This window comes from Martes martes (genome assembly GCF_963455335.1).
Source record: "Martes martes genome assembly, chromosome: 9".
NCBI lineage: Eukaryota > Metazoa > Chordata > Mammalia > Carnivora > Mustelidae > Martes > Martes martes.
Genome location: NC_137896.1, coordinates 128207468 through 128220300, shown reverse-complemented (window position 1 = coordinate 128220300; position 12833 = coordinate 128207468). Strand labels below are relative to the sequence as shown.

Genomic DNA, 12833 nt, shown 5'->3' with positions numbered 1-12833 from the left:
CCTGAACATCTTCAGCCATGCCTACTTATGCTCTACATCTCTAATAAATAAATAAAATCTTTAAAAAAAAGAAGAATACAGGGTTTTTCCTTTGTGAATTGACATCCATAAACATAATTACTATAGAATTTTTTCAGCCAGTGGAATATGTTGCCTACATAAGATGCACAAAAATTAATTAGGTTAAATAAGTGTTCATTTCCTAAGTGATGAAAAAAAAGATAACAGTTTACCATTTGGTAAATAACCATGTAACTACTAAAAATGAACAACTAACCATAGGCAGAATAAAATTGATGAACTTGGCATGAAGAGAATCACAGAAAATATTTGGAAGCTCTATATTTTAATAGTAGGTTAATTTAAAAATGTTACTTAGAAAACTAAATATGAAACATAATCATTAAGAAATACATGAAAAACAAGAGAGTATCAATCTATTTTTGTATTTACAAAAAAGTCTATTAGATCAAAAGAAATCATTAATCTGAAGCCAAGAAAAAGAGGTATTTCTTAGCCTACACACTCTTCAAAAACACACTAATTCTGTAATTATAATGTCTACATAAAATATGTTCTTGTAATATCATCATTCATTGATACTTCATGGTAGGCAAATTCCTGTTTAAAAATTAATAGATTAGCTCTAGTTGATATTTATGCTAGTTTGATCTTACTGAAAAACAAGGTCTAATACACTTATTCCTAAAAATTATACGTGTCACTTGGGAGTCAATGAGCTTGACGAGTTGATTCAAGGACAACAAAGGAGCCACAAAAGCTGAGACAGACTATCAAGTTTCCCAGCAAGGCCATTTAAGGAAGAGACTTCCCACGACTACTACCCTCTGCCACAGACATTAAGAGAAGCCTTTGCATCTCTTGTTACCCTCTAGGGAGAACAATTTTACTACTAACACCCTGATAGTCACTGGGTTGAGGTTTCTAAATGATGGGTAATGACATTGTGCTACAAAATCTGTCCATACAATCCCTTTACCAGCCTTTCGCTGCCTACTGACAGCCCATAGTTCTCAGAGAGACCTATGGTTCCCAGAGGCACACCTGCTATTCCTGCCAGTCTTTACTAAGGACGTGAGATAACCTATGGTCATATCTCTGTTAAGTCTGGGTAATAAACACATGCTGAGGCACTCTACATGAAGATTCCCTAACCTAGATGGAGGAAGGCAAGGACATATCAAGCGCTACCACAATCTCCATTCAGCTTTACCACTGAGAAGTCTAACTGCTTGGATTCCTTCTGGCTGGTCGGCACTGAGACCCATGGTGAGGCGATGAATGATCAGCATCTCTAAACTACCCAACATTCCTGTAACATACTAGAATCTAAGATGAACCTACACAAAAAAATCAAACCTGAAACAAGAGGACAAGCTAGATGCTCACATACGAGGCGACTTCCCAAGCACTCCTACAATGAAAAGGCTTTATGTTGTCACAAGGCTTCCAATCAGTTTCTTAGTGTCTTAGATATAAATTAATGATCAAGAATCACTCAACATGGAGGACAGTCCCTAACAGTAAAGGAAGATATACAAACAACCAGAATGTGAAAAATGAGAGACCGTGGTGAGAAAGTATGTAGTGCAGGGAGCAGAGGAACAGAGTTTCCTACTCTGAAACAAGAGTTGGACACTATCTTATTTTAAAAGTTCTTAGAATTTAAATAAGAAAGTCAAAATAAATCTTAAAATTCAAAAGAAGGATGAAAAGATAAAACTGAAGAAACTCCCAGATCATTTAACAAAAGATCAAAAAGTGGGGAAAAAAATAAAAAAGGCAGTAAATAAAGAAGTATTAAAAAATAGAGAAAGAAAAAGGGAAGGGAGTACAAATAAAATTACCAAGGAAACTTATCAAGGAAAGAATGTAAGAAAATTTCCCAAAGCTCTAAAGGGCAGGATTTTCCAGATTGGAACATATGTTCATACAACATAACAAATTCAGAGTCACAATAAAACACATCCTTATGATATTTCAGAACATTAGAAATGAAGAGAAGGTACTGAAATATCCAAAAAGGAAGAAAAGCCATCTATAAAGCAGTGATTTACAATGGTATAGGACTAATTGACAATCCTGGGAGGAGAGGACAAGACTGATGCCCTCAAAACTCACAAGGAAAAGATTATAAACCTAGAACTGTATACATAACCAAGGTTTCTATTGAGTTCAGGGGGTAACTTTCTGACATGGAACAGTCTTAAAATAAAAATGCCTCCATGTAATCTTTGACAGGAAACTGTTAAGATTGTGTTCCACCAAAATGAGAGAATAAGTAAAGGAAGGAGAAAAGAAATTTCAGAAATGCGATACGTAACACAAGAGAGAGGCAAACCCAAGCCTCAGGGTGGCAGCTGTACAGAATATGGGACAATTAACCCACATCGAAGCAAGAGAAAAGACAATTCCAAGAAGGATGTTCCAAAAGGTACAGAGGGAGAGAAAATGGGAAAAAGGGAAGGAACTGAGATATGTCTGACCACAGAAAAGAGCTCTCTATTTCCATCAGAAGAGAGAAGGAGATACATGGAAACAAACAAAACAACAAAAAAGGAAAAGGAAATTTCTAAAAATGAAGGGAGGGGGGACAGGAAAAACAAAAAGTTGCATACAAAGGAAATATAATCATACCCAGCTCTGTAGAAACAATATTTACATAATATAATGATGAAAATACTACCCTAACTATACTGAAAAAATGGTAGAAGTAGGTGTGGGGGATGGGTAGAATTCCATAAAAGGAAGTCAATAATCATGTAAAACTGCAGCCACAACATGAGCTGTCTTAGAGGAGGCAGGCAAAGACCAGAAGAAACACATTCTTTAAGCTGGTATTTCCTGTGAGGAGACACGGGGAAAGTGGGGCAGCAAACAGCTGTTGATCAATTACAAATTTTTCAATTTCTTCATTTTCATTATGCGCATATGTTACTTTATAGTTAAAAATTAGGAAAGGATTATGTCTCTTTGGACTCCTTCATCTTTTTTTAAATTTTTGTTTATTTAAGTAATCTCTACACCCAATGTGGGGCTCGAACTCACGACCCTGAAATTAAGAGTCACATGCTCTCCTGACTGAGCCAGCCAGGCACCCCCCAGATTCCCTGATCTTGGATCAGCACCTCCATGACACAAGACTTTTCACAAAGTGGAAAGACCAGCTGACTTGGAGAGTGTCTCACACTTTGCATTTACTAGACCGTTTCCTTCATGGTGTGATTTAACTTGTTCCCCCTTCTCTGCATCCGCTAGTAACCCTGAAGCTCGGCCCAGAGGACTGACTAGAGTAAGAATGAACACCTTTACTTCAGACTGGCACCTCACAGGAGGCATGTAACACCAGGCTGATTGTGACAGCACATCTGGTAGCTTAATTAAAGGTGACGTCAGTCAGCTTCTATTTTTGAAAGCTAAATTTCCCCTTTGAAATGACAAAAAAAAAATAAATGAACTCGCTGAGGTAATACTTCGGTCCCACGCAAATATCCTTTACCCATCAAACTCACACCTGATTGCAGTACTGTTGGCGACTGCATGAAACTATCTCACAATGGGGTGCAAACTTGGTGATCTCTATCATTCAGTTCACAAAAAATTAAAATCTCCTTAGAAGGAAAAGAAAGAGGGAGCAGCATTAGTCACAGTAGCCGAGATTGATAAGAAACAACCTAAGGGTCCATCAATAGATGTATGAATCACAAAAATGTGCCATTTTCATACACACAATGGAATATGAAAGCCATTAAAAAAAAGAAAAAAAAAGGAAATCCTGCCCTTTATGACAACATGGATGGACTTTGAGGGCATTAAGCTAAGTGAAAAAAGTCAGACAAAGAAAGACAAATACTGTGTGATCATCTCACTTATATGTGGAATCTTAAAAAAAAAAACCAAAAACCCAAAACAACAAAAATAACAAACTCACAGAAAAAGATCAGATTTGTGGCTACCAGAGGTGGGAGTGGGAGGCATGGGAAATGGGTAAAGGCGATCAAAAGGTATAAACTTCCAGGTCTAAGATAAGTATGTACGGGGGACAATGACATACAATGTACATGTTCCACTCAAGGAACAATTTGGGAAACCAACTGAAAACAACAAAAACACTGTTATATGTTATATTTGAAAGTTGTTATGAAAGTAAAAGATCTCATCACGAGGTAAAAAACTTTTTGTTCTTTTTTTTTGTATCTGCATGCGAGGACAGATGTTAACTAAACTGTGGTCGTTTCACGATGTACATCGAGTCATTACGACGAACGCCTCAAACTTATGCAGTGCTGTATGTTAATTATATTTCAATAAAACAAAGAAAAACAAAGTAAAATAAAATTATGTATATTCATACATTACTACTTGAACACGATTACTATAGGCAAGGGCCAAGAACAAATAATTCGCAGAATACCATGAGCTCATAAATACGAAAAATGCTTAATTAGAAACACAACTTAAGACAGAGACATCACTGTCTACGCGATAGATGCAAAGTACTTTTTGTTGTGGTGGTGGTGATATTTTTGTTCTCTGATGGATAATTGATCAAGGTTGGCAAAATTATAGTGATTGCTCAAACACTGCTGGAAAAACAGAAGTTTATCTCTAGGCAACAGGTTTGCAGATGATTCCATTTTCTTCTCTGTATATTTTTTATATGCCCAAAATTCTGTCTAATGAACCCTCTGGGAAGCAACATTTTCATTTTAGCTGGTAGGATGAAAAGACAATAAGCCTGGCACGCTGTAGGTTCTTACCCATATCCTCTTTGTGGAAGACATTCTAATATGTCATAGCAAAGAGCCAGCTGGTCATTTCGTTCACAGTTGTAGATGCACTCCAGAGCTACTGCCATCAGTTGGTCCTGATCGGGAATAATTTTTTGCTGCAGCTAGAGAAAAGAAAGCATGCTGTACTGAACATCAGTAGATTTACAGTCAGTTTTGCCATAGCCCAGCGCAACTGTCAATAGAATATTAAATAGTGCAATTAATCAGCTACAAAAACAAATCTTGATTTTTCTTTAGCTTACAGACTTTTGGGGTCTTTAATAATTCTAAATGAAATCACATTTTAATTACAGAATCAGCTAGAAAAGATAATTTGTACCCATAAGCTTCGCATCTGCTAAAAACAGATTCTTCAATTTATGACCCATTCAGGATAAAGTAGATAGAAGAAACATAGTGAATTAAAAAGGCAATTCATTAAAAGCATTTCTAACCCTAAAGCCAAATTTTATGTGTTTCAATTACAAAAATATATAAAATTCCTTAACTAATATTCAGAGATGTTTGAACCTACTATTTTTCAGGATGCATTATATATTAGTCATGTAACTAAACAGCACTGACATTATTCAAAAGAAGTCACATTGCAATGCAGCAATATTCAAATCACAGAACATATTCTGATGCAGAAAGCCGGCTACTACGGGTCACTGTCTCTACAGGATACACACTTCCCAGTGCAAACCAGACTTTCTTATTTTCTGGAATACGAACATACTGTATTTGTGCCTTGTTTTTCTCATCTCTACTTCTCAGCTTACTGGATATTACATCTTCCTAATATCATTGCTGTGAGGATGAAATTAATACATGAAGAATGCTGCCATTATTATCAAAGACAGCAAAATGGAAAGTTGAACCTATACTCTCAGAGCCTTCTTCAATGACAAAATAAGTTTAAAGCAATTTCCATAATAAAGATCTGGTGGTTTTCAACATTTTGGTAGAAACTCAGGAAAGTGATGGAGAGGAGCTGCCAAACAAGGCATCTTCTCAGTAGAAAAATCACGTCAGTGGATGGGAAGAAGAAACATTCAAGTAACAGGGAAGTGAAGTTTTCCGATGCAGCAGAGTTAACAGAGTTCTATACCTTTCTTCAAGGGGTTAAGAAAAAAACATGGCATTAATGTGACATCAACATGTGACAGAGTTATCCAGGGTTGCCAAGTGACGAACTGGTGAAACTGAGACAGAACACAGTAAAAATAATTATTATTAAAAATTAATTAAAATCCCTAATTTTTCCTGATTTCTTATTGTGTGCCAGGTGCTACTTCTCCATGCTTCCCAAGCATTCATTCCTAATTCCTCACACCATTTCCCTAAGGGGAGGCTGGGGCACTGACAGGACACGTCACTTGCTCAAGGCGCAGGGCTGGTCATGGCCAGGCCAGGAGCCTAATGCAGGCAGCCGGCCCCAGGGCCCACACGAAGCGACAGGGTTCCTCAAGCTCCTGCAGGAAAACTTCACAGACAGGAAGAACGGGAGAGATGGAGGAAAACTACAGTCATAAACAACTCATGGAGGAAAAGGAAAAAGCTGAAAGCAGTTTCAGTGAAAGGAATAAACTGGAAAAACAACTGAAACAGAAGCCTGTGTTTCTGTGTTTCTGTGATGGTTCCCTTGATTTCCTTGCTTCCTATCTTTCCCTCCCTGCAACATTCAAGTATCACTTGGCAAGTTAAATGTTCTAGAATCCACAGTTGATCACGTGTGTTCAAAACCTTGTTGGTAATCCTTAGAAGCCCTACAATTTGAAAGGTAAAGAATAAACCTTCCATCCAAGGTCCTTCATGGCCTGGTGCCAACTCACCTTTCCTGTCCTATGAACCGCTAGGCAAATTTTAGTTCATGCAAATTAAATTACTTGGCTTATATAAACATGATATTAGTCTTTTGTCTCTTTGTCTTATTCTACTCCTGCATGGAACTTCTTCTCAAAAACTTAATTTTGCCCTATCTAAAACCTCCCTGAGAATCCCACTTTATCTCTATTTGACGCTGACTTCAGTTGGGCTTTCCCAGATTTCCAGTCTTGTCCATAAGCTCCATAAATGCTAGTCTAATGAACACATCCTCATACTACTCTCAAACACAGATCCTTCTCCTCTCTGTATTCCTATGGCTTCTTTTTGTTCTCTTCCTGTGCCATTTAGCATATCTTTCTTAAAACAATCTATTATGCACATGAATCGTAATGCTCGAAGTTTTAAGATACTTTCTACTATTCTTGCTCTGTTCAACTCTACAAGATGTCTAACTTCATAAAGTGTAAGACATACTTCTTCTTATTTCCATCATTCCTGCCCTAAAATCTCAGTGGTAACTGTTAAACCATTAGCTGCCCCACCTCAAGCCAATAGAAGAGAGCTCCTCTAAAACTTTCTAGGAAATCAGTAAGTCTTCCCCACCATGGGCAGCACATTATTTTCCATACTGCAGAGCACGGTAAAATTTTTAAAAATTATAATTTGGTTTTTAAAAATGGTTTTAAAATTATGCACTACACATAAGTAGATAAAGAACAGATGATAAAATATGATACCTGGAAAACCCCAGAGAACAAAACAATACAAAAAATAAGTGAAGTGGCAGAATGCAAAATTAGCAGACAAAATTAATAGCTTTCATATACAGAAACAACAAACAGGAGTGAAGGTAGGGAAAAGTCGCTTTAAAATAGAAACAGAAAATTAAATGCTTAGGAATAAATTTAACAAGAAATGTGCAAGACCTACATGAGAAACATTTTCAAACACTCCTGAAAGACAGTAAAAAAAGACATGAACAAACAGAATGATACCCCCTCTTCTTGAATAGGATGACTTAACATTATAAAGATATTGGTCTCACCAATTTATAAATTTAATATAATCACAGTAAATATACCAACAAGCTATTTTATGGAATTAGCCAAGTTGTTCAAAAGTTCAGATGGATGGGGCGCCTGGGTGGCTCAGTGGGTTAAAGCCTCTGCCTTCAGCCCGGGTTATGATCCCAGGGTCCTGGGATCGAACCCCACATCGGGCTCTCTGCTCAGCAGGGAGCCTGCTTCCCTCTCTCTCTCTGCCTGCCTCTCTGCCTACTTGTGATCTTTGTCTGTCAAATAAATAAATAAAATCTTTAAAAAAAAAAAAAAAAAAAAAAAAAAAAGTTCAGATGGAGAAACAAACATGTAAGAATATCTTTTTAAAAAGATCACAAGAAAAAAAAAAAAAAAAACCTAGGGAAAAAAAAATACAGTGGAATACTACCCTTACCAGATTTTTAAAACCCATTATAAAATCTCTATAATTAAAACAGTGCACTCTAGGGGCACCTGGGTGGCTCAGTTGGTTAAGCATCTTGATTTCAGCTCAGGTCATGATTTCAAGGTCCTGAGATCAAGCCCAACATGGAGCTCTGCACTCAGCACAGAGTCTGCTTGTCCCTCTCCCTCCCCCTCTGTGTCTGGCCCTGCTTGCTTGCTTTCTCTCTTAAATAAATAAATAAATAAATAAAATAAGATACAAAATAAAACAGTGTGTGCCTAGTATACAGACAAACCAGTAACAATATAAGAACTCCAGAATGAGACAAATGAACAAATGGAAATTTGGTATATGACAAAGGTGGCATCTTAAATCATTCAAGAAAAGACAAAACTTTTAATGAATGGTGCTGGGACAACTAGGTAGCCATCTGGGGAAAAAAAAATTAGATCCACATCTCACCATACAAAAGAATGAACTCCAAAGTAGATTACTGATCTAAACATAAAAATAAAACCATAAAAGTACTGAATGAAAATGAGTGAATTCTTCTTTAACTGGAGTTAAAGGCTTTCTCACCATGACTCAAAATACAGAAGCAATAAAAGATTGTTCAATTTGACTGCACATAAATAAAAAGATAAAAATTCTGGCCTGACACGAATCATCATAAACAAAGTCCAAAGACACCCTACCAACTGGGAGAAATATACACAATACATAGCACAAAAAAGGGCTAATTACACCAATAAATCTGAATTTCTACAAAAGTAAATCACAAAGGAACAAAAGTCCAAGTGAAAAATGGGGGAAAGACACGATGGACAATTCACCAAGAAAGAAATAGCTCCCTCAAATGTGTGAGGAAATGTTCTTATTCACTCATAACTAAAAAAACGCAAATTAAAACAACACTGAAATATCACTTTTCACCTACCACACTGGCAAAAATTTTAAAATACAGCACCATACTCTGTCCACAACGCTGTAGAGAACTAGGGATGCTCCTCCACGACTGGTGGGAAAGTCAAGCGGACCAAGCCCTCTGGAGAGCAATCTGGCAATGGCAACATGACCCTGCCTTTAGGCTAGGAGCCCTCTTCAAGGAATACACCTTGAAGCTATACCAAAGACACAAAAATATGCATGAACAAGGTTATTCACTGTAGCACTGTTTGTAACTACAAACTACTGGAAATAGAAAACTAGTGAGACTGAAGAAATGAATTTTTTTATTTTATTTTTTAATTTATATAGCCACCCATGCTAGAGGCTATCATACTGAATAGCACAGTTCTAGAGGCACTTTTCCATTCCCTAAGGAGCGTAGACCCAAAGCAGGCAAGCAGGAAATTGCAGGCAAGAGTTTCAAGTGTTAAGTAGACTCTCTCATCTATACCACTGCTGGCATACAGGCCTAGGTCCGCACCCAAAGCTTCCAAACTCAGGGCCCTGGAGTACTGTACTACAGGAACGTGGGAGAACTGGGAGCAGGAGAGTCCTTTTGGAATTTGACACAGTTCCATTCCTGATCAGATGAAAGTGACCTTCGCCACTATGAGAACTGGAGGAACAGCAAACCAACAGTGGGAAATAATTGTAACACAGATCAAGAGGCTTTCTATCAGAATCACTGGATAAATTGTCAAATGCATATTCCAGGTCCATATCCCCCAAATTCTAATCCATTGTATCTGGGTTGGGCCTAGAAAACTGTTGTTTTTTTTTTTAAGCCCATAGTTCCCATACACAAGGCATTAAAAGAAGAAGAAGAAAAAAGAAATGCTAGTACAGAAGACCGAGAACAATTCGAGAAGGCAGAATATTTTATTCCCAAATCACCTCCAACCAGACTTGCCTCTGTTCCTTTGTAAGTTCCACTTTCCAAAGGGCCATGCAAATAAAGAGCAACAGCTTAACATCACAGGTGAGCCAGATGAGTGCTTAATCAGGATGTGATAAAGGAGAGGAAGAGTTTGAAGCACGTGTTACAGCTAAGAGGATAAATATGTGTTTGTATTATTGTTCCCGAGTGCTCACTCCCTTCTTTCCAAGACAGGATCATGCTTCCCTCCTCGTTAACAACAGGCTTGGCTTAGACTTCTTCTGGCCTGTGAAATGTGAGAGGATGTAACTTGACACACTCGGAGCTAAGCTTTAAGAGCCACTGTGTGGTTCTGCTTTGCTCTTTGGATCCTGGGCCAAGCTTAGAAAGGGGCCTGCTCTTTTAGCCAAGTCATAACAAGACATGGAACAAAGCAGAAGTCCAACCATAGCCTATACTGTGCTTGTGGGAAATGAATGTCTGCCATTCTAAACTACTCGGATTTGGTGATCGTTTGTTAATGCAGCATAATTTAGCCTGAGCTGTCTGATACAGAAATCACTGCTCCTGTTTCCTGCTATATTCTATAAACACTGTGCTTGACTCATGGCAGATCCAAGGTACATTCTTTCCGTGAAGAGTCGAGTAAAATAAAATAAAAACAGTGCTCCAAGCACAATCCTAATACAGCAAACAAACGTTAGCAAGTGGTCTAGAGTCTAGAGCATTATAATGAAACCCAGTTTCAATCATTCACCCATCATTTGCTTGACTAAATTTACTAAGCACCTACTCTCTGCAAAGCGCTGACTTCCTGGTAATACACAGAAGCCTGAGACATAGAGAACATACGTAGGAAAAAGAGGGAGGGAAAGAGAAACACGTGAACATGAATTATGACACAGTGTGATGTGGGTTATTATAGAGGCAAGGACAAGACCTGTCATCGCACAGAGAAGTCACAGGTCTCCTAGCAGAGAGAATCCTGAAGGACAGGCAGGTGTCTGTAAAGGGAAGGAAAGGGAAGCTGACCATCTCAAACAAAGGAAATAGTCTATAAAAGCAAAAAGAGGCATGAAAGGCCAGACAGACAGCATGAAGATGGGTTGAGAAGGTCAGTGTGAGTGGACTAGCACAGTCACTCTCAGAGGGAAATGAGGCTAAAGAGACAGATTGGAAAGAGACCACAAAGAACCTTCTAAGCCACTCCAGAGAGCCCAACATTTACCTTGTAGACACTGGTTTCCCACAGATCATGACATGATCAAATTTCCGTTGGGAAAAGATAATATTGATAGAGATAAAGAGGACAGATTGGAAAGGAGGAGCCCAGCAACCCCATTGTTTTCTGCTTTGATGTTTACATATTTCAACAAAAGCAAATGGCTGCATGTTTTATTCAAAAGGCACATACTAAATTGCCAAGTAAAAACAACGAAAAGCTGACGACACACAAAGGATTTCCAAGGCTCTGTAAGGAAGAAGAATCACAAACGAGATTACTGGAAGGAATTTAAAGTCACTTCTTTCTTCCTCATAAAACATTCATATTCAATCCATCCTGCTGCTCGCACAGTACTCCGCTGTCGGAAGCAACCCAGCCTCAGCTCACGGCAAACCACCCCAAATTCAAAATCAGAATACTAAGTGGGAACTGCCTATGAGAAGATGGAAAATTCTAAACAGCCAAAGAACAGAGACACGTTTGACAACCGTTTTTCAGAAATGAAGAAAATGTGTAAGGTTAACCAAGCAATGTTTCTTTTTTTTATCCTGACTATATGGTCTGTGGCCATATACTTCAGAGGACTCCGACTGCTGCACAGGCTAGCTCAAGGAAGTGCACTCACGTGGAATTTGGGATCGGAAGGGGCCTTACATGGCTTCTGCTTGAAACCCAATCCAAGGCTTTGAACCGGACCACGAAGTCAGTGCCTTACAGTGACGGTGCTATCCTACTTCCTGCTTGAGCCCCCTCCAACAGAAAGGGAGCCACTGTCTCTTGAAACAACATATTTGACTTATGGCTAAATTAAGAGGTTATTTACTTCGCAAAAGTATGCTGCACTTAATAAAATGACTTACGGCCACTGAATCTGAACAACCATTTGAATCCCGCAGAAGTACAGACCTATAAATGCAGCTGACCCCGGCACTGCCAGGGTCCGCTTACTCATAAATAGAGCCAGTACTGTAAATGCATTTTGTCTTCTGTATGACTTTAATAACACTTTCCTTTCTCTAGCTTACTGTTTTCTAAAAATAATCAACTGTTTATGTTATTGGTAAGGTCGACAGTCGGCTACTGATCGTTAAGTTTGGGGAGAGTCAAAAATCATACACAGATTTTGGCCTGCATAGGAGATGGGGGACTAGCGCCCCTAAACACTGTGTTGTTTGAGAGTCAACCATATAGTACTCTCAAGCAAATATAAAAATTATTAAGAATAATTATAGATTTCCTTATGAGATCCTAAAGATTTTCATAAATATTTTGAAGATCCTAAGGGGCAAGAATCTTTTCTTCTTCTGTTGGTGTTAGGGTAAAGCTTAATGATGAAGAACACAGCTGTGAAATTAGAAGACCCATGTGTTAAAAAAAAAAAAAAGAAGAAGAAGAAGAAGCCCATGTGTGAATCCAAACTCCACTCCTTACTGTGTGACCCTGGGCAACTGCCTGACCGCTCTGTATCACAATTTTTCTCTCCCTCCGATGACTAATAAAAATACCCACCCCATAGGATTGTTAAAAAGATTAAATGAGTTAATACTTATATAGAGCCTGTCTATAGTAAGAATTCAGTTCTCTATCGAGTATTAGTTTTTCTCATCTTGATATACATCAATACACATAATCAATAGAAATATAAAGTCAACAAACATTGGAATAAAGAAACATGAACGTCTAAAAAAATGGACTGAATTGAAACATGTTTAAAGAA

The 12833-nt window shown here is 38.0% G+C and overlaps 1 protein-coding gene across 1 annotated transcript in view; it reads right to left on the bottom strand.

Annotated features, from left to right (window-relative positions):
- NBAS (NBAS subunit of NRZ tethering complex) overlaps positions 1–12833 on the bottom strand; it is a 319994-nt gene that overhangs the window by 174204 nt on the left and 132957 nt on the right. Inside the window, exon 26 of the mRNA XM_080813961.1 lies at positions 4782–4915. Coding sequence (XP_080670087.1) covers positions 4782–4915 — 134 coding nt within the window. The remainder of the gene's footprint in view (positions 1–4781; positions 4916–12833) is intronic.